A 20,371-nucleotide genomic window follows, 5' to 3' on the forward strand; every position below is an offset into this window, starting at 1 on the left:
ATGCGGGCGGCCGGGAGCGATGCACTGGGAGCGGGCGCGGCTGCCCCGCCGGGACAAGGTAGCTGCTTTCACGTCGGTTTAACTCTTGCTGGAGCAGCGCTGCTCTGCTGCTGGGGGTCTGGAGAGGGGTCTGGTCTGAGAAGGAGAAGCACCGCGGTCAGCTGAATGCCCTTTCTTCTCACTGGACGAAAAACTTTGAGATTTATTTTGGTTACTAAATATGGTGCATTTCTAGCAAGCTAGAGCGGGTTGTTTGTTTTTGTTTGTTTGTTTGTTTGTTTGTTGCTAAAATGGGCTCTGTCCTCTGAAACTGGCATCTGTGTTCCCTCCACGCGGAGGCTCCTGCTCCAGCCCTTGGCTGCCGGCAGCGCACGCTGCAGGCCTGAGAACCAGGGGCAGGGCTTGTTTCCTGAGCTCTGAGCTCTCTCTATTTCCGTTTTAATCACTGACCTTACTAGCTGTTTTCTGGTAAGCTTCATTCTTTTGCTTTCACATAAATAAACAAAACGCTGGGAATTACTTCAGTTAGTTTTATGATACTTGGTATATGTGACTTCTAGCTTTCATAGCTATCTTTTCTTTACCTTTTTACTCCACTGCTGTTTGAGCTGATGGTCATATATCAAAACTTCCCAGAACTCAGACTCCCAAACCTGGGCTTCCCATCTTGTTTTGCGCTTGAGTTTTTACTTCTTTAAGGCCAATACTTGGCTTACTTACTTGGGATTTTGTTTTTTTTCTTAGCTTTTACTAGATGCCTGTGAAGCATGCGAAGCTCAGTTTTTTCGTGTTGAGGATAAGAGTTTATTGATACTGTACCCTGACCAGCTGAGCAAAGGTGCACTTTTGCAGATTTACATCCACTTGGCAAGTTGGTCGGTACAAGAAAGGACGTCTTTACACTAGCAAAGCTAGTGGTTTGTGCTTATATTTGTCTCTCTCCTTGCCTAGATCGAGCGATTGGAAGTCAGCAGCCTAGCCCAGACCTCTAGCGCAGTCGCCTCGAGCACTGATGGCAGCATCAATGCAGACTCAATTGATGGGACCCCAGATCCTCAGCGTACAAAAGTGGCCATCACTCACCTGCAACAGAAGATACTGAAGTTGACTGAGCAGATCAAAATCGAACAAACGGCCCGTGATAACAATGTGGCAGAGTATCTGAAACTGGCTAACAATGCTGACAAGCAGCAGAGCGCCCGCATCAAGCAAGTGTTTGAGAAGAAAAATCAGAAGTCAGCCCAGACCATCCTGCAGCTGCAGAAGAAACTAGAACATTACCATCGAAAGCTGCGGGAGATTGAACAGAATGGGATCCCTCGGCAACCAAAGGATGTCTTCAGGGATATGCATCAGGGTTTGAAGGATGTCGGAGCAAAAGTCACTGGCTTCAGTGAGGGCGTAGTAGACAGTGTTAAAGGTGGGCTTTCCAGTTTCTCCCAAGCCACTCATTCAGCAGCAGGAGCTGTGGTTTCCAAACCTCGGGAGATTGCCTCCCTCATAAGGAACAAGTTTGGGAGTGCAGACAATATTGCTAATCTGAAAGATTCCTTAGAAGAAGGCCAGGAAGATGGGACAGGAGGCAAGGCCCTAGGTGTTATTCAGAACTTTCAGTCAAGCCCAAAATATGGCAGTGAAGAGGATTGCTCCAGTGCCACGTCGGGCTCAGTGGGAGCCAACAGCACCACAGGGGGCCCTGTGGGAGCTTCTAGCTCCAAAACAAACACTCTGGATATGCAGAGCTCAGGGTTTGATGCAATACTACATGAGATTCAAGAAATTCGAGAGACACAGGCAAGACTGGAAGAATCATTTGAGGACCTTAAGGTTCGTTATCAGAGGGATTACTCATTAATAATGCAGACTCTGCAAGAGGAGCGGTACAGGTAAGTACTTTTTTACTTAGTTGCTATATTAAATACTGCGAGTTGTAGAGCACTGGAGCTCTTGATGGTACTCAGCAGGCTGTTCCCAGCAGCCTGATTCAGATGTGAAGCTCCTTAGTGTTCTCAGGATTTCACCTTCCTAACTTTGTCTTTGTAAATACTGTTATCCCACTGCTCATCTCCCTTTTCTGCAGAGGAAAGAAGTTATTTCATAGCCTTTTCTACGTAAAAGGGCAATCCAAAGAGGTTTAGAAAGATGTCCCAAAGGACCAGGAGTACATTGATGCAGTTACTGTTGCCCACACCCTGCTTTTCCCTGGAAAAAAGCCTGCAAGGGTCTGGGGCATGGCAGGAGACAAGAGGGTACATGCAGACAGTGTCTTGACTCTGCCTCCTCTGACCCTCAGATCCACATCTAGCAGAGAGAGAAATATCCCACTTTCTCAGGGCTTTCCCCAAAGACATGCTCTTGCCATTGTACCAAAACCAGGATGTGCCCTGCCCTTCTCGCTGTCCCAGAGTGACAGAGTTTAATGAAATGAAGTTAAATGCTAGCTACTAGTGGTGTTCCTGTCATGGAGGAAATGTGGCTCTGGAAGTGAATAACCCCATATTTTGGTCAGTCTTCCCCTCACTGGAAGGAATGGAAAGGTGATGGAGCTGCTGCAGTACTACCAATCCCTCATCTGGTCACAGGGAAGACTCTGATGATCTGTAAGTTTCAGAGAAGCAGTCGAGCAGAATGGCAGCCATCTCCTGCAACCAACCAGAGGTTACATCCTTCCCCCCACCCCCGCCAAAAAAAAGGGGAGAGTCCTCAGGGGACCCCTTTTCCCTCCCATTCCATTTTGGTTACGAGAGCTGTCAGCTCACCACCCGTCAGAGCCGAGCAGCAGCCCAGCAGAACGCGTTATGTCCTACCCATCAAACCGCCCGTCAAACGCTGCGAGCAAAGGCTCGTCCCCTGACTCCCCTCTCCAGGGAGTGTTACAGGACTGGCTTTCTGCCAGCTATTCAGGATACCGCGGTCTAAATTCAATACTGCATGTTCAAAACTTTAAATAAAAAATACAAGGGACCCAACTCCTCATTTTGGTGGAGGACAGCAGGCTTTTGTAAAGAGTTTGCTTCTGGCCTTTATCACTTAGAGGAGGCTGTGCAGCGCAGCTTGTGAGGCTCAGCACGGTGGCTTGGTGCTGGGGACTGGCGTGCCGATGTACCGCGTGCCACGTGCTGTGTCGGTTTACACAGTACTGCACAGAGTGGCCCTACAGCTTTTTAGACACGCCGGTGCCAGATTACTGAAAAAATATTTGAAAGGGCTTAGCCTACTAGGATCTTGTAGAGACAGCAAACTTTCCATGTGTTTTGCAAACCTGGGTTGACAAAGCCAGACCAACATCATTTTCTAACCCCGCTTTGCAACAGTCGGCTGTTTGACTGACACCGGAGCCTGCACAGCAGCTTTGGTTTCTCCAGCTCCATTGCCACGAAGTCGCATAGTGAAGCGACGCAGAATTGATCCTCCGCTCCCCAGCAGAGAGGGATCCTGTCGTTTGCTGCTACGCAGGTTGTTGTTTGACACGCAGCACACTGAGTGCACGYGTACTCATAAAGGAACACTATATGCAAGCACAATACAGCTGAAGGCCAGAAAATGCAGTGGTAGACCTTGGGGACTGATATATGTTGCCAGCTAAACTGGCTAGTTGTTCCCTGAAACCGTTTAGCAAGGTTCACGTCGGTCCTCGCCCTCCTCCAATATAAAGACATATGTCATGCACCATTAACCTTCACTGACTGCTCCCCTGCAGGCAAGCCCAGAGCCTAACCACTGCTCAAGGCAGCCTAGAGTAAAAAGCTCCCCGGAGAATCTGTATTCGAGCTATAAAAGTGTAAAAAAGATAGTGACTTAGACTTGCTGTTTGGAAAGTTGATGTAAATTAATTAAAGGTGTGACCTTTAAAGAAGACTAGTTAAACCACACTGAGTGCCCTTGCCCCTACAGGTTTTCAGAGATGAGCAGGTAACTGCATGATCCACAAGGAGCTCATGGATTAATCACAATGAGGCAAATACCTCATTGTAGAAATCCAGATTCTTGTTTGTTACTTTTTGTATTTTTAAACATCATGAAGATAAAAGGTAGCGTCACCCTGAGATCTGGATACCAAAGCAGAGAGGTTAACTAATATGTCCAAGGTCACAGAGGAAGCCACTGCCTTGGCCGGGCAGGCTGGCACCTGTTCCTCTGACTAGTAACCTGGTCTCGTTCTCCAGTTCTCTTCCCCAAAAAATAAAGATGGGAATGGAGATTGTGGTTTGAAGCTGGGAGGCTTGGGATTCAAATTAATCATAACTGGCCTTTAAAAGCTATAAATACCTCATAACCGTGTTCTATTTCTGGGAAGCTTTCAAAAATGAGCACTGTGTGCATTTTAAAAAAGGAAGTGTTTTAGAGAAGCCTTTGCTTGCAAGACAGCACTGAGTATGTGTGTTGTACCTGGCAGCTAGAAGAAAGCAGGCTCCAGAATGTTTTCTCCCTCTTTGTCCGCTTCCTCTTTCTTAGATTTTCTACTTTTTGCAGGTTCTAATATTTTTTCCCTGTACATTGACTTAGTTTCTGTTTGTCAGCCATGACTTGCCCTGCAGGTTTTCCATGACCTGCTCCATCTCCTCCCTCCCTTTCCCTGTTTCCAGATCTTGCCTATCAGTCGGCACAGCTGCTCGGTTGTTAACTAGCTCTGGGGCAGGGAGTTGCTGGCGCGGTTGCGCAGTTCTCGCGTCTCCGTCTCACCAGCTGCAGGTGCCTGGCCGGCCCGGTGGCCCTGGTGAGGCCGCGGAGGGCTGTGCTGCCTGCCCGTCGCAGAGCGCTGGCCCCAGAGCCCCTCGCCGCTCCTCTGGGCTGAGTCACCGGGAAGGAAGAGCCTGGCCCAGGCCTTCGCGGTCCTTGTGCTGCTTCTGCGCTGGGAACAGGCTGAAATAGGCCCTTGCTTATCTCATCAGTTAGAAGGTGGCAGTTGTTTACTGATATGATCAGGGACTTTCTGTACTGTTGAGACCTAAATAAAGTTCCTGCTGAGTATTTTCATGTTTCTTGTCCCTTTAGGAACCTGTTTGTACACAGTGAAAACATGAGCTCACGTATTTGAAATGCTGCCAGTCTGAGCGTTGGGTTTTTTCCCAAACCCAGCATCCTTGGAAAGTGCATTTAGATCTCCCACGTTCCTGTCAGGAGAAATCCATCAGCCGAAATGCTAGAAGTTTGTGCTTTCATTTAATTGATTTTTGCTGTAGTCTAATTGTTGGGCTTCATTCTGTCCTCATTAATTTTTTAAAATAGATTAAACACACTAAACCTTTGAGGTCTAGATTGGTTGAACAAGCCTTTCTACAGTATGCCAGGGCGATGAAAGCTGCGCGTTTGGTCAGAAGGATCCTCACCCAGGTATGAAAGCACTGAAACATTCCTGCAAAGCTGTTTCCTTTCACCAGGGAAGGCTTTGGAGCTAAAAGTACAACATAAATATTGGCAGAGAGAGCAAGCTCTGTCCCCTGCGTACCATCTGGGTAGAAGATTTGGAGTATATTGCAATAGATACTGCTTTTAGCTATTGCTCCACTATTGAAAGCAATGTGTTCAGTAGCATAAAAACATATTTGGATAACAGAAGTAAAAACAAGATGAGATTCTATATGAAGTAGTTATTAAAAAAAAAAAAAAAGGTCCATCTTGGGAGCTGTGTTTGAAGAGTGAGGTATTAAACTCAGTTCACTGTGTACTGTAAAGATATTTTAGCATCAGTTCAGGCAGTTTCTTCACTTGCTGGAGCACTCACTGAGTGCAGATAAAACGGCTTCATCGTCATGTCTCTCCCTTACGTATGCTGTATTAGCTTCACATTTTGCAGCTATTACTTTAAAACACCTCAGAGCTCTTAAGAAATGATATTGTCATTATTGTTTTTCTTGGCCTTTTTCAAGTCAGTTCCCTGACTCCCAAATAGTGAGCTGAGCAAATGGGTGAAAATCTAATGCGGCTTTTCTCAGCTGAGTGTTTCCATATCCCGTGACTTCAAGCAAGCACCCCGATAGGGTACTAGGTGTCTTCTGTTTCTCATGTCATGAACGCCTCTGACGATGAGATGCTTGTGGCAATTGTCACTAGCCTGTTGCATAGAAAAGTTTCTGTGCTATAGCTTGTTAATCTAGACCCTTATAATTTTAATGGGAAATTTCACATTTAACTAGTGAATAGATAATTCTTGGAGTCTGATGAGGGATTTCAGACCTGAAATAGAGTGGGGTTTGCTCAGCTGAGGCACTGCTGTTTTCACAGGTAGTTTTAGTCTGTTGCGTAGATGCTGCCAATCATATGTTGGAGAGGGAAGTGTGAGTTAAGTCTTAGCCCTCTTGACAAGTGTCTTATCCCTTTTCTTTTTGTAATACCTCTGAATTAAATCTGAACCATCTTTCCTTCAGAAAATCCTGGCTTCTGGGCCTGTAAACCACATGAACCCATCTTAGCTTTTTGTATTACAACAGCAGTACAGAGCAGCAGGAAAAAAAAAAGCGTTCTCTAAATTGTGGATAATGTGACAAGGAGTGAAAAGGAGATGGACAGAGGAATGTAATTTCAAAAATAAGTCTGATTTCTTTTAAATGACCCAACTCAGCATTTGCCTAACGCACTGGGTACAGTCTGCAAAACCCACAGGCGACTCTTGGGTGTAAAGGGAGCAAGCGTTCGAGGCGAGCAGGCAGGCTCCTTGCGCAGCGAAGATTGGGCATGGCGTGAGCTAGGAGCCCCGCATTCGGGGCAGGGAGAATTGGAGCCAGCTTTTTACTAATCATGTTATGCTGAAACTGTTAAGTATACAGATTTGGAAGGTTTCCTTATGCTTCCTGTAGATTGAGGTAGCATTGAAGTTATTAAAATATAGTTGTTTGTTGTTAGAGAACAGGATTTGAGCTGCCTGGCAACAGCCATTTTATGAAACGTGTTTATGTGGGAGGAGGGCAAAAGACACAATCAGGATATTTTCTGAAGCGTTTAAGTTCCTTTTTTGTTTAGTAAACCCACTGGAGAAATTTGAAGTATATTAACAGACGATCTATTTCATATAATTTATGCTGCCCTTGGGACTTTGAGTTTGATTCTGATTTCTTGTTTGTTGGCAAGTTATTTTTTAAATAGGGTGGGAACAAATGGCAATATTAAATATCTGGGCTCCTTCTTCATTAGCCAGTCTTCCCATTGCTCTTCCCATGTTTGCAGCTTGTGGTTCTTGGGAAACCAGTTTTTTTGTGCATCCTGTCCTGTCTTGGTTTCCTGGCTATTTCGGCACCTGTCCGGGCTGAGCTGTGTCAGCTGGTGGTTGTCTTAGTCTCACTGCTGGTTGACCACACGCGTTTGTCATTGCTGGAAATTGTCAAACGATGTCTGACTCCTCCTCGATAGTTTAAAGGAATACTGCACAGTGACTGTAAATGGAAAGTCTCTTCTGAATCTTCATTAAAAAAAAAAAAAAAAAAACAGCCCGTTTCTAAAGGTTAGCTTATGCCTAGAGTTGCTGAATGTTTAGCTGGTGAAGCACCAAAAATCTTGGGAAAAAATGGAAGTAGGATTCTTGTCTTTGCTAGTTTCAGAACGTGTGATTAAACTCTTGTCAATAGATAAGTATTGTTTATGCATTTTATGCATGTGTATACCTGTATAAATTAAAATCATGTGGAGATAGAGGGGAACTGAATTTAAAACAAGAAATTATCTCTACATGCTGAATTTTACCTATAAATTTCTCAGTTATTAGTGTCAAGGGTCAGATGATAAGGGCAATACTGTAAGTTTTTTCCATGCTGTTATCATGAGCAGACAGTTGAGTGGTAAAACTCCAACGTCCACAATGGCTGTACCCGTACTTAAATTACCATCAGAGCTATCGCTCATAATGAACCAAGAATGAGAAACTAGTGGGGAAACTTTAGGGAAGAGGTTGGTATCGATCGTACCTAACTCAGCACTTCTGACCCTTGAACTAGTTGCTTAATCCATATGTGTGTATTTACCTTTTGGAAACACTATGTATACTTGCCTGATTTTAAAAGGGTATTCAAACATGGTTTGCTTCTAAATACTTAAAATTCCAAAAATGAAGAGCTACATACAAATGGAAAATATCCCTAGTGCATTTTGAAACTGCTAAAATAACATTATGGATCTATTACTGAAGTTAATTTAAAACTCTGTCAATGAGAGAAACACCTTTATCTCTCATGGAATTATCACAACTCAGATTTTTGTGCGGCCTCCTTCCTCAGGACTGCTCCCAAACCATTCACCACTAGTAAAGTGTTAGTGTGATTCGTGTGTCCTTATAAATAATATGATAATCTTTGCTAGTTAAGCTGAATCATTCACAGGAGATAAAGAAATCACAGTCATCCGTATGGCCTTACCTGTAAAGACTAGGCAAGACCTTCACACTCTCGGAGGCGTCAGTTGCATTTAATTGCAGTGTCGTTTTCCTGCCTGTTACTGTTGGGAATGAAGGTGAAAATGCTTAAAGAGTGTCTGGTGTTAGATGGGAGCTTAGTCTGGTTAAAATAAAAGTCTTGAGAATAAATAATTCTATTCCTAATTCTGTCCTTGATTCCTTACATCACTTGAGGCATGTCGTCTAACCTCTCTGTGTGTTTTTCCCTGATTTAAAACAGGATTAACACTGTTCTACCTGGTAGAAGGGATTTCCTTATTTCCGCGTGAGGAAACTTCACATTGTTTGTAAAGCATACTGTCATAAAGATTGAGGTAGCCACACTCGTTTTCAAAAAAACCCAAAGCAAACAAAAAGGTGCTGCTATTCATTGCTCTATTGTTACCAGTGTAATTTTACCTGCCTCTTCTCATTAAAGCTGTTATCCCATTTCTAGATGTGAAAGACTAGAAGAGCAGCTAAATGACCTGACTGAGCTCCATCAGAATGAGATCCTAAATTTAAAACAGGAGCTGGCCAGCATGGAGGAGAAAATTGCCTATCAGTCTTATGAGCGAGCCCGGGACATCCAGGTGGGTCACAGAAGCGAGGGCTCACGTCCTTTCTTCCACATGCTCTTTCAATAACTACTCCTTTGCTTCTGAGATACTTCTTTGATTCAGTATTTGTTTTCAATCCCTGTGGCTTTATTGCTAAACTGTATATTAAGGAGTCCTGAAAGACCTCTGTGCAATCCCTGACTCACAGGTATCTCTCTGAGTGACCTCCTTTGTGAAGGAGGGCAGTGTGCATTCAGCAGCAGGCAAGTTCATGTTGAGAGGGGGCCTGCCATGTGCTCCAAAGCAGGATTTTTAAATATATTACAGCAAAGTGGGAGCCTACATCCACCTTTGGCACTGACTATATTTGAAGGTATGTGTTTGGGTATTGGAAACTAATGGGTTATGACATTAAAAACATTTTTTTACAGTAGTGTTCCCAGTAAACCAATCTAGGGTGTGTTTGTATGTCACTAATTTTAGAGCAGTCACCACAGATGCCTAAGGAAAAACGGTAGTTGGCTTTGTGTATCCACTGTGTTGAGTCAGGAAACAATTCATTCTGTTGGTTTTGCCCAAATAAGGAGGTATTTTTAAGAGTGACGTTTCCCTTAGTATGTGATAGACCAAGGCTATGGAACTAGGGATTGCGAAGTTGGAGGGGCCTCCATAGACCCAGAAGGAGACAAAGCAAAAGACTTGGGAAATGACCGGAGTAGTAGCTAAACCTTATAAAGGCCAGTTCAGAAAGATATCTATCTTCTATTTTAAATCCTTGTTGTTGTTAGTTTTAGGAGGCATCTCAGTTTTGATAGCTGACTTGAGGTATTTATAGCATGAGCTGAGAATTGTAGGTCAAAGTTCTCTTTTCCTCTCCCCCGAAGGAGTTGCAGCCAGGTGATTTCCTCTGGAGACAAAGCAGGCTTTGCTTTTGGCATACTTATAGATCCAGCTGCAAGTTGAGTTGAGTCAATGTCCTTTCAGGTTCCTTGCTGTTAGAACAGGCTCATCAACTTTACCCATTTTTTTCAAGTAATGTAGCTAAAGAGAAGCCCTCATGTTTCATTGACCTCCACAGACATTATGGAATGGCAGGGAAACATAACAGGTGACAGTGACCTTTAAGCTAAGGTTAAAATAAATCAGTGTCTGGGGACAGTGGTGCCATGGCGTCTGATAGAGTAAACAGCAGCATCTCACTTTGGGGAGTGTTGCAATATTCGAGTTTTGTTCTCCTTTCTAACTTAACATGGCAGGAAGAAGTAAGGTAGAAAACTTAAATTGAAGTGGGATTTCTCAATAGCTTTTTTTTTAATCTTCATTTTATGATTCAGCACTTTTAATGTAACCTTGCAAATTGAGACAGACTATTCCTCAATGCTGCTGAGGGAAAGGTAAGTGTTAAGTTTCCTTGCATGAAACGCTAGTTAAGAGCCTGGGCTGAGGTCTCAGGAGGACAGTGGCAAAAATAAGTCTGTAGACAAAGAATCCTGATTCCTGTTTCAGTGATCAGTCTGTGAGGCACAGCTGCTTTCTGCAGACTTCTAGATGTTATCTGAAATTGGCCTTTAGGTTCTGAGAAAAGCAGCTCTGAGGAAGGATTAATGGGGAAATCACAAATTTATACCTCGAGAACAGAAATCTCCCCTTGCAAATCACAAACTGCCTTAGAGCAGTTTCCCTCTTCTCCTGGTCTCTAGCCCAGGCCCTGCATGTTGCGTGGGTTATACTGGAGGGTGGGTTGCTCCCCTTGAGGTTCATCAGGGTGAAAAGATGTCTGAAAACAGGTCACCCCTAAGTCAGCAGTGCTTTAGGGTTGTTTTGTACAGGGTAAAGTGTTCTCCTTTCACATGCTTTTGCTTTGCCTCTTCCTGGAGGCAATTTCAGGAATCTGGTGCTTCCTGCCCTTCTCCTGGACTTCTCCTTTCTCCCACCCATTCAGGCTGCTAAGCCTGCCTGGCGCTATGCCAGCACCATGGCTTGCTGCGGTTTGGAGGAGGAGGAGGTCTTCCTCCTGTAACCCCAGCTGTGATGTCCTGGCCCTGGTGCTCCTCAGATCTTTCCCTGAGCTCATTCAGCTCGCTGAGCAAGCAGAAGGCAGCCCAGCCTTTTTGCTTAGTTATTTTTGTTGGATTAGTTTTCTGCCAGGCTGAATAGAGAGTTGAACGGGCTCACGGAGGGGTCAAACAAGCACAGGCCAGGGGAAGGCAAGTGATGGAAATGTGAGCTTCTGGGATTATGCAGAGTGGAAGAGGAGGGGGAGGTGAGGGTGGACGCAGTGCCTTTGCCCTCTCGGTGGTGAGGAGAGGGAGGTAAGGGTGGACGCAGCGCCTTTGCCCTCTCGGTGGTGAGGAGAGGGAGGTGAGGGTGGACGCAGCGCCTTTGCCCTCTCAGTGGTGAGGAGAGGGAGGTGAGGGTGGACGCAGCGCCTTTGCCCTCTCGGTGGTCCCTTGAAAGCAAAGCTGAAGTGAGCCCTGTGTTGGGCAACCTCCCCTTTCCTGACAGGTGAGGGCTGGCTGGTTGCCGAGGGGTGTCAGTGTCCTTGTCCCTCGGGTCCCGCCAAAAGACAGGAAGGATGGTAAGATCTCAGGTGACCCTCACACGTAAGCAAACAGGCACCTGTCAGTGCACGGTGGCAGTCGAAATGTGTGTCTTAAAGCCTGCCTTCCTGCTGCCCAACCTGTCACGCCTCTCTGTCGAGCCTCTCCCGTGTAAACAAGGTCACGGGGTTTGTTGCAGGCTGTCGTGCCTGATTGAGGGAGGGCCTTCTCAGCAGCATGAGGTGGGATATGAAATCAGCCTAGTGACCCGGGTCCCGCGGGAGGTGCGCAGCGCGGGGGGTGGCCCAGCCCGGCGGGGACCAGCAGGAGCGCGTGGCGCGAGGTGACGTTGCAAGGGGCTGCTGTCAACGGGCGGTGTGTTCTCGCCGACAGGAGGCTCTGGAGGCCTGCCAGACCCGGATCTCCAAGATGGAGCTGCAGCAGCAGCAGCAGCAGGTGGTGCAGCTGGAGGGGCTGGAGAACGCCACGGCCAGAAACCTCCTGGGGAAGTTCATCAACATCCTCCTGGCCGTCATGGCCGTTCTCCTGGTCTTCGTCTCCACCGTGGCCAACTGCGTCGTGCCCCTCATGAAAACTCGCAATAGGACGTTCAGCACTTTATTCATAGTGGTTTTCATTGCCTTTCTGTGGAAGCACTGGGACGCCATCACTGGCTACTTGGAACGGTTCTTGTCCCCCCCTAGATGATGGCGCAAGGAATCAGCTGTGTCGCCCCTCCCGGCACTCTCGAGCGCAAGCGTGGCAAAGATTAGTCAGCAACTATTCCGCTGAAGTTTTAAAGTGTCCGAGTGAATTTGTTTACATTTAGAATAACGTTTTTTCTCTGCGAGACGCATTGCAATAGTATTTTTTAGATTTTATTCAAGAACTCTTTTTGGCGAGAATCCTGGATAATTTTTATGTAGCATGGTTCTCTTTGGATGCAAATCTTAAGATTCTTTAAAGTGTACAAAAGAAATAAATAAAATACACAAATTTGGAGCATACCAACGGGCAATTTAAATTGTGGCTTGAACTACTGTACTAAACCTGTCAGGAAGAGGAGAACATGGTTAGCTTAAAATGAGCAAAGCTAAATCTAGCGCGCAGCCTTGATTGATGGTACCACAGCAAACCTGTAACACTAAACTTTTACTGTGAAGTCTGCTCACATTCCATGCCCAAACGTATGGGTTCAGAGTGGTTTCTTTCCTTAACAAGAGAAAAAGCAACGTATGGATCTCTTTCCCAACTCAGCATCTGGGTTTGCCATTTGTGCTAACCTGACTTACAATAATTTTCTATAAGGCTGGTTAACTTTGCTGAGCATATGAAGTGGAAGCCTCATGCCATACACAGTAACTGCACAGCTGTGCTACAGTATTTTGAAGTAGTCCTTTAAATACTTATCTTTAAGCAGAAGCCCTTGGTCGCACTTTTGAGGTTTTTTTAATATATGTATATTCACAGATTAAAAAAAAAAAATCCAAACAGCATACTTGAAGAGTGTAATACTCAAACTCTCAGTGCTTCCTTATTGTTTCTAATAGGATTTTTTATTATAATTATTATTATTATTATTGGGGGTTTTTTTGGAAGGGGTTGGGAGGGTCATTACTTTTTTTTTTTTCCTTTTAAATAAAGAAGTGATGTTTTTAAATGAAGAAATGCGTGAATAATTGTGAACCGTCTTGTCCTGAAACAGTTTTGAGGAGGGCAGAGAGTAGTTTCTAGTGCCAGCCTGTCTGGAGTGCAGTGCTGTTCATATGCCATTTTTCTGTCCTCCTGTGCATGCAGATGCAGCATCATGAAAAAATCTATCTTCTCTACGCATTTTTGTCATGCAGTTTTTTTATCCTTTTTTCCAGACGTGAGGGAGAATATGTTTATATTTCTCATTTCCAGATCTCTCATTCTTGGCCTTGGGATGAGAACAAGAAATTTCTCTTCATCCCTTCTTAGGGAAAAGACAGATTCTTTTAAGGAAAGAAATATTGAATTGACAGTCCACTTTAAGGAATGATTCTCTCAGAAATATCACTAATTTAATTTTTAAATAAACTCCTAAAAAGTGAAGCCAAAGTTTTCCTCCTGTCAGACTCTGGTAAGATCATTTGTGTGTCTGCTGAGATCTTTTGTACACTGTTTCCATGTAGCGTGCCAGAGGGAGCACCCTTTTCTTCAGCCATGAAGGAGAGTACTTAGCACAGATACCTTGTCAAAGCACTAAAGGCAACGTCAGCCTGAAGTGCAACTCGCAAGTCCCAGCAACGTGCTGTTGCTGGTGACCCATTGGTCCTGGCAAGCAGGCTTTGTGTCTAAGGAACCTGGTTCTCTCTAGTTTTTTTAACTGGTGGAACATCCCTTTCCACTCTAGCAAAGTCAAGTTCAATTTCCATCTCGATGAAATCCAAAAAGACTCCTGGATTCTCTTTTTCACACCATTTGTGGTGTTTAGTTAGATCTTGTTGTTTTCCTTCCCTCCAGGCTTAAGTTCCATCTAGAAACCAAATGTTCCCCAAGTGACCTAAAACAGTTGAGATTATACACATATGTATATAATGCATATGCTCCATGGATATAGATGGAAGCCTGGGACTTTATGTTATGATGCAAACTCTGGGCCCTGAGAAATTTCCCCAAAATAGGTTGACACCCTTGAGGGTCTTCTGATTGCTGGCAGAGATAAGCCCTCCGCTGCCCAACCATCCTTCTTCCTTCAAAGATTCTGTGTATTGTTTCCATCGTCACAGCTCTGTCTTTAAACTCAGGTACCCCATCTCCCCAGGGATCTCAGCACACCTCCCTTTGCCACCCCATGCACTAATCTGCTCCTGTCCTTGTTACAATATGAATTGCCAATTGCAACTGACTCAAGCCAAAAATAGTCACTCCTCTTTCTACAGAGTTGCAGACGGAGCAAGGATTGCATAAACCTTCCCTCCCTAGGCCATGCTTCTAGCTCCAGTGAAACTCCATTCTGTTTGCTACCCTCCTCTGGCCCATACTGACTACAGAGATAATTTTCACCTTCCCGTTATGTAGGTTTTGTCAGAAACAAAGGTGGGGATAACAGTAAGAACTGACTTGGTATGTGATTGAGAAGCTTTGTTGCCTTTGTTTCTGATATCTGGCCTTTGCACATCTGTTTTTCTTTGTTTTGATCACGCTAGAAGAGCTCATGGTAGGTTTCATATGTGGTCAAAGCACGAAGGAGTTGACAGCCAATGGATCTGGACGCTCAGTACCACGTATTCATCCTATTTGGAGGAAGTATCTGTCCCTCTTCTTCTTTCCATCCTAATTTCATTTAGTGTCTCAGCTCTGTGTCCTCTTTAAGGAACGCTGTTTGCTAACTTGCCAGAAGGCATAGGCTTAATAGAAACTTTTCACCTCAAAACTGTTTGGTGAAGGCCATTTATATATGGCTCTGGACAATGTCTGTCTGTCTGTCTTTCTCTCTCGACAGTTTTTCCATTCCAGAAAGTTGTCTGCAGTAATGCCATATATGATGCTGCATCCACTTTTCATATCCTAACACTACTGCCATGTGTTCTGCCTTTTGTATTAGCAGAACATTTTGGGGTTTTCTCCTTCTTCAATTTGAAGGTCTGTGATGATTTCTGATAACTTAACAATGGTTCTATTGTTGGAAATGTGATTCTAGCTTTAAAGCTCCCTTTCCTTGTAAGTGGTTGTGTTCGCTTTCTTGATGAAGCATTCCTGGACGACTCGTAGAAGAGAGTTTCCGCCATGGATGTGAGTGTGGTGTGTGAGTACCTTTTATTAGCCTTTCTTATGTATGTAAACTTTTTTGTGACCATCTCTGAGTTGCAGAATGTTTCCCAAAACATTTCATATTCAGAGTTGAAACAATTCTGAAATTTCTTAGATACGTTTAGCAAATATCAACTTGGCATATAAAAAGGGAAGAATATAATGGGCTCTGTTAGTTCAAAAAAGCAGCAGCTCTTCAGTGAAATTTCATGGTTCAAATGAAGTGCATCTGTTTCCCCATCTGCTTTCTCAATGAAAAAAAAAAATCCTGAAGCAAAAAACTACCATTTTTAGTTTTATAAAATTCTCTTTCCTCTCAGCCTCATTAGTTTAGTTTAATGATACTGAGCATGCTCACAGCAATTATTTCATTGGCTTATTCCAATCTCATGAGTTCTTAGGGTCTGATCAGATTAAATGTTGAGTTCTGTACATGTTGCACTGGGACAGAAAAGACACTGTCTTTCAGCTTTGAAAAATATGCATTTTTTAAGTAAACAAAAAGCAGCATTATAACAAAAGAAGCCAAGCTACAAAGGGTTCAAGATTGGGTAGTTTTGCCAGTTTTTAAGTGAATTCTGAATGTGGCTAAAGAGTTAAAAACCCTGTGTGTCTGTGTTGTGTATGCCAGGTGGTATAGTAGTAGGCAATTGACTTAGCTGTAAGTGTGTTTTAAAAGTGTAAAAAATAAACAGAAAAACTCACTTGCACGGGTTGAAAAGTACAGAAATGACACTTGTGAACGTAACACTGTAGTTTATAGATCTTAAGCTGCTAATTGTTGAGAGAGATTTACATTTGTCTTGTCTGATTGTCACAGATTTATCTGCGACACTTTTACTGTATATAAAAAAATTTAAATAAAGACCTCTGCTATTAACACTGGCCTAGTTTGGATGTTTCCAAAGGGACTGTGGGGGGGTTCAAGAAAAGGAGTGGTGTCTGCAGCATGGGCTGCACCTCTTCCTAATGGCTTCAAATTTGACCAAGTTCTCCGTAAGTCTTGTCAATAAGCAGAGGAGGGAGGAAGAGCATCTCTGTAGTCTTTTTCATCCATTTGCTTCCCATCCACCTAGGTTCCTAGATGCTGGGATGGTCTCTGCAGGGGTCTCTGCCATTCCCTACAGATACCAAGCCTCTTTGGGTGGCTCACACGTCGCTATGTTTATTTACGCTTCCTACCTGGAGTGCAGGGCAGGGGTGGAAGCTTCAGTTGGAGATATCAGATGGCTGACACGACTTGCCCAAGAAGTCTGTGTTTGTAGAACTGGGAGTTGGTCCTGTATTTTCTGGCTGAGCAGGTCTGTAATCCAAACTGCCCCAGTTGAGAAGGGGTGGGGGCTGGCTCTCACTTCTCTGGACTTTTTCCTTACTGGGTTTTCAGGATCAGCTCCGTGCTGAGCTGCACACATGGATCTCATGGTGGAGCAGATCCTGGCCCCAGGTCAGGCCTCAACAAGGAAGAATTCAGCTGGTAGGATGGCATCCACTGACGAAGCACCTACTCTAAGGTCTACTCTTTCTCTAAGAAAGAGAGTCCATGTGATGTCAATTGGGTCACCACTCTAAACATAAATATTTTGTCTGCCAAGGTTCATATAAGAATTTCTGACTTCTTTAGTATTTGTACAAGCTGGGAATAGGCAGATTTCTTGCTGATGTGGAGAAAATACTCTTTCCTCTTGCTTTTGGTGAGCTGACCTGGAGAACACATAACTGAAAAGAGGATGGCAACAGCTCTAAGGAGAAAGAGATTGGGTCATTTTCTCTGTTTTCAGAGAAAGATACAAATGCTGTAAAACCAGCAAGAGATCAAAAAGCAAAAGCAGCTGTTTCCGGTTATTTTCTCCCCACAATCTTGGTGCAACTAGAATGCAAATTCCAGCAGATGATGGATGAAGCAAATATTTCTGTGCTGCTTTTGCTGGAACTGGCCGATTCAAGATGGGACATGGGTGTTGGTTGTGAGGTTTAATGCGTTCTTCTGGGGGGTCATCTGATAGGTGCCGGTTGGAGTAAGTGTGTTTTTTGCATGTGGCTCAGGACTAGAAAACAACAGAGGGGCAGGATGACCAAGGGTGTAAGCAGTGGCCTTCTCCTCCCAAGTCAACAGTTTTAATCCCATCATTAAGAAGATTAGGAGTCATTACTTAGTTATCTTTTTGGTTAGGGAAGTGGGAAGTGATGTGGTATCCACCCATGTCCTGGGGGACAAACAGGGATGTAGCAAGGGTATGGCTGTGCTGGATTGCCACAGTGGAGGCGAAGCACTGTCTGATCTTTCACACGGGCACCGTCATTCTTCCAGATCAAATTAAAACACCTTGATGTGTTGATAGGGAAAATTTGGGCAAGGAGACAGCTGTGTACTGCAAGACTTCTGTCTCCAAGCTGTATCTTAACAATCACTAAATTCACTTTCTCCTTTAAATGACAAAGTTTGTTAGTGGTTTGTTGGCCTGAATGAGCCTCCCCTAGTAAGTTTGGAGGTTAAAAAAAAAAGGGGGGAGGGAAGTCGAATCTCTACTATCCAAGTTAGTATGCACATGAAAAGTCCTTGGTCAAACCTGCTTTGCTGAGTAGTTAATTCCCTAAGCAGATCTCTTCTGAGTTTAGGAATGAGTAAGAATCACCAAGCATGCACGCGCTGCCTTTTGCTGCTTGTACAAGCCCTGGCCCAAAGGAATTTACTTACCAAAATAGGGAATGCTGGCTGCGAATCAAGGCAGGAACCGGAGGGAAAGCTGTGGTGTGTTGTCAGCCTCCCACCCCTGGTGCAGGTTTGCCTGTAGCCCCATCTGTGCACAGCTGATGGTCAGCCTGCCTTGCAAGCAAGAGACCTGAAGGACTTCAAATGTTCCTCCACTACACATGCACTAAGGCACTTAAATCTTAAATGGCCTCAAGGACATTCATGTCTCCAATTTCTCTATTTGAAGAAAGACCTTCTATGCTTGATACTAGCTATGATAACTAGGGAGCGCAGTAAGAAGTGCCTGTGGGCCTGTCCAGCCAGCTCAGAGAAGCAGCTGAGGGTGACGCCACATCGGCTCTGTCACTCAGCACCTTGTTTCCAGCTGATTCAGTGCTACGTGGGGCATTTTGGAAATGAATATCCTGCTCATGTGGGAGAGGGATCACTGAAAGAGGATGGGGATCATATGGGGAGCAAGTCACGTTTCACTGAGGGAGCTCTCTCAGCAGAACTCCTCTTCAAGGAAATAACATCCCTTTGATCGTCCCACTAATTGTCTTGAGCATTATGGAGCAATTATGATGGATAGCATGGGGATAACAGCAGTCATCGTCATTTTCCTTCTCGTACATGACGGGAACAGTCTTTCGCCCAAAATACCAGAATTCTCAGGAACTTTGGTTGATGTTGCTTCCAAGATGCTCTTGTGGAAGATCTTTTCCTTGATATATTTCAGACTAAGTCTACACCAGCACTGTTCACATCTCTGTACTTTTTATCCTCTTTGGAAATGTGCTGTAACGTAAGTATTGGCTGGAGTTTCATCTGTCCCATGCATCCTCGTCTCAGCTGGGAAGTCCTGCCAATTGCCGCAAAGAGCCGGTCTCTCTGTGTGTACAGGCTAATTCCCTGGCGCAGTGAAGTCTGAAAATCCAGTCCGGGGCAGACGCCAGGCGCGAGCACTCAGCACCTGCGAGTGCTGGGCTTGCTGCTGCCACCGGGCAGTCGAGGAAAGGTAAGCACGGCAGTGTCAAGCCTACAGTAACGTGCTCAAGGAGCAAATGACCCTTTTGAGCTGTAAGAAACCTCTTTCATTCCAGAAAGCCTGGGATATGGGGAACCAGAACCAAGCCAGGACGCTTTCCCGAGGGCGCTGGGACTCACGGGGAGCAGCCACGGGCGGCGCTTCGCCGCGCCGCGGTCTCTGCCGCCACGCGGCGGCCGCAGCCGGGACTGCGCCGGGACGGGACGGGACGGGATGGGATGGGACGAGCCGGGACGGGATGGGATGGGACGGGACGGGACGAGACGGGACTGCGCCGGGACGGGACGGGACGAGCCGGGACGGGACGGGATGGGACGAGCCGGGACGGGACGGGATGGGACGGGACGGGACGGGACGGGATGGGATGGGACGGGACGGGATGGGACGGGACTGCGCCGGGCCGGGCCGAGCCGGGACGAGGAGGGACAGGACGGGACGGGACGAGACGGGACTGCGCCGGGACTGCGCCGGGACGGGACGGGACGGGACAGGACGAGACGGGACGGGACGGGACTGCGCCGGGACGGGCCGCCCGCGGGGCCGCCCCGTCGGGCCAGGTCGGGCCGGGCCGGGCTGAAACAAGCCGGGCCAGGCAGGAACGTGCCTCCAGCCGAGGCCGCACAGCCTCCTGCTCTGAACCTCGGTTTCCTGGTGTGCGTCGGGGCGAGCGCAGCGAGGGGCTTCCCCTCGCCCTGCTCTTCACACGGCCTCCCGATGGGCGAGTGCCGGGGCTGGCCGCCCGGCCCCAAACCTGCCCTGGCTCAGCTGTTTCCCACAGTTTATAACAGCCGCTTCTTCCTAGCGTGGCACTAGGAACAAGGAGACAAGATGGCTTGTGCCCTCGCCACTGTCCAAACACCCTGCGGACGATCCCATGGGCTCTGGAGCGTCCCGGCCCGCACAAACATCCCCAGCCCCGAGGGGGCTGCCCCAAGGCATAACTGTGCACAGCACGTGCTGCTGGCTCTTGAACCGCTGTCACATAGGGCTGAACGTAACGCTCTGCTCCGGGTGCGCTAGGCTCGGCCAGGACAGCGATTGCAGTAAAAACCAGTCATCTGCCCGATCCAGAGCTTTCCTCTCCTGCCCTCAAGGTGGGACTGGAGGCCACGTGCTCCTGCGGACTTCACCCAGCGTCATTCACATGCTGAACAGGATCTGCTGGGCGCTAGTGCCCTGCTGCCACCGCTCTTGGTCCTCTCGCACTGTGTGCAGCTGTGGTGGTAACTCATGACTGCTGTTCCCATCAGCTCTGCAACCCTTCCAGCTCCTCATCCCTGCAAGCCAGCCCAGCAGCCCCGGCTCTGCTTTGAAACGTGCCTCTTGACAGACCTGGGCTGTTTCTCTGTAACAACCCCCCCCCCCCCGGGGTTGGCTTTGCAGATGGCGCCT

The 20,371-nt window shown here is 46.2% G+C and overlaps 1 protein-coding gene across 12 annotated transcripts in view; it reads left to right on the plus strand.

Moving 5' to 3' along the window:
- TMCC1 (transmembrane and coiled-coil domain family 1) overlaps window positions 1-16,119 on the plus strand; it is a 122,759-nt gene extending 106,640 nt beyond the window's left edge. For 8 of the 12 annotated variants that reach the window (XM_026074949.1, XM_026074956.1, XM_026074954.1 and 5 more), the window contains 3 exons: window positions 952-1,886; window positions 8,820-8,955; window positions 11,856-16,119. In XM_026074949.1, coding sequence (XP_025930734.1) covers window positions 952-1,886; window positions 8,820-8,955; window positions 11,856-12,170 — 1,386 coding nt within the window. In that variant the 3' untranslated portion in view covers window positions 12,171-16,119. Of the gene's footprint in view, window positions 1-6; window positions 59-951; window positions 1,887-8,819; window positions 8,956-9,130; window positions 9,296-10,256; window positions 10,317-11,855 lie in introns of those variants that run through there. The other 4 variants (XR_003255023.1, XR_003255024.1, XR_003255025.1 and 1 more) reach the window with 4 other exon arrangements.
- Window positions 16,120-20,371: the final 4,252 nt, after the last annotated feature.

This window comes from Apteryx rowi, unplaced genomic scaffold (assembly GCF_003343035.1).
Source record: "Apteryx rowi isolate R43461 unplaced genomic scaffold, aptRow1 scaffold_4, whole genome shotgun sequence".
Lineage (NCBI taxonomy): Eukaryota > Metazoa > Chordata > Aves > Apterygiformes > Apterygidae > Apteryx > Apteryx rowi.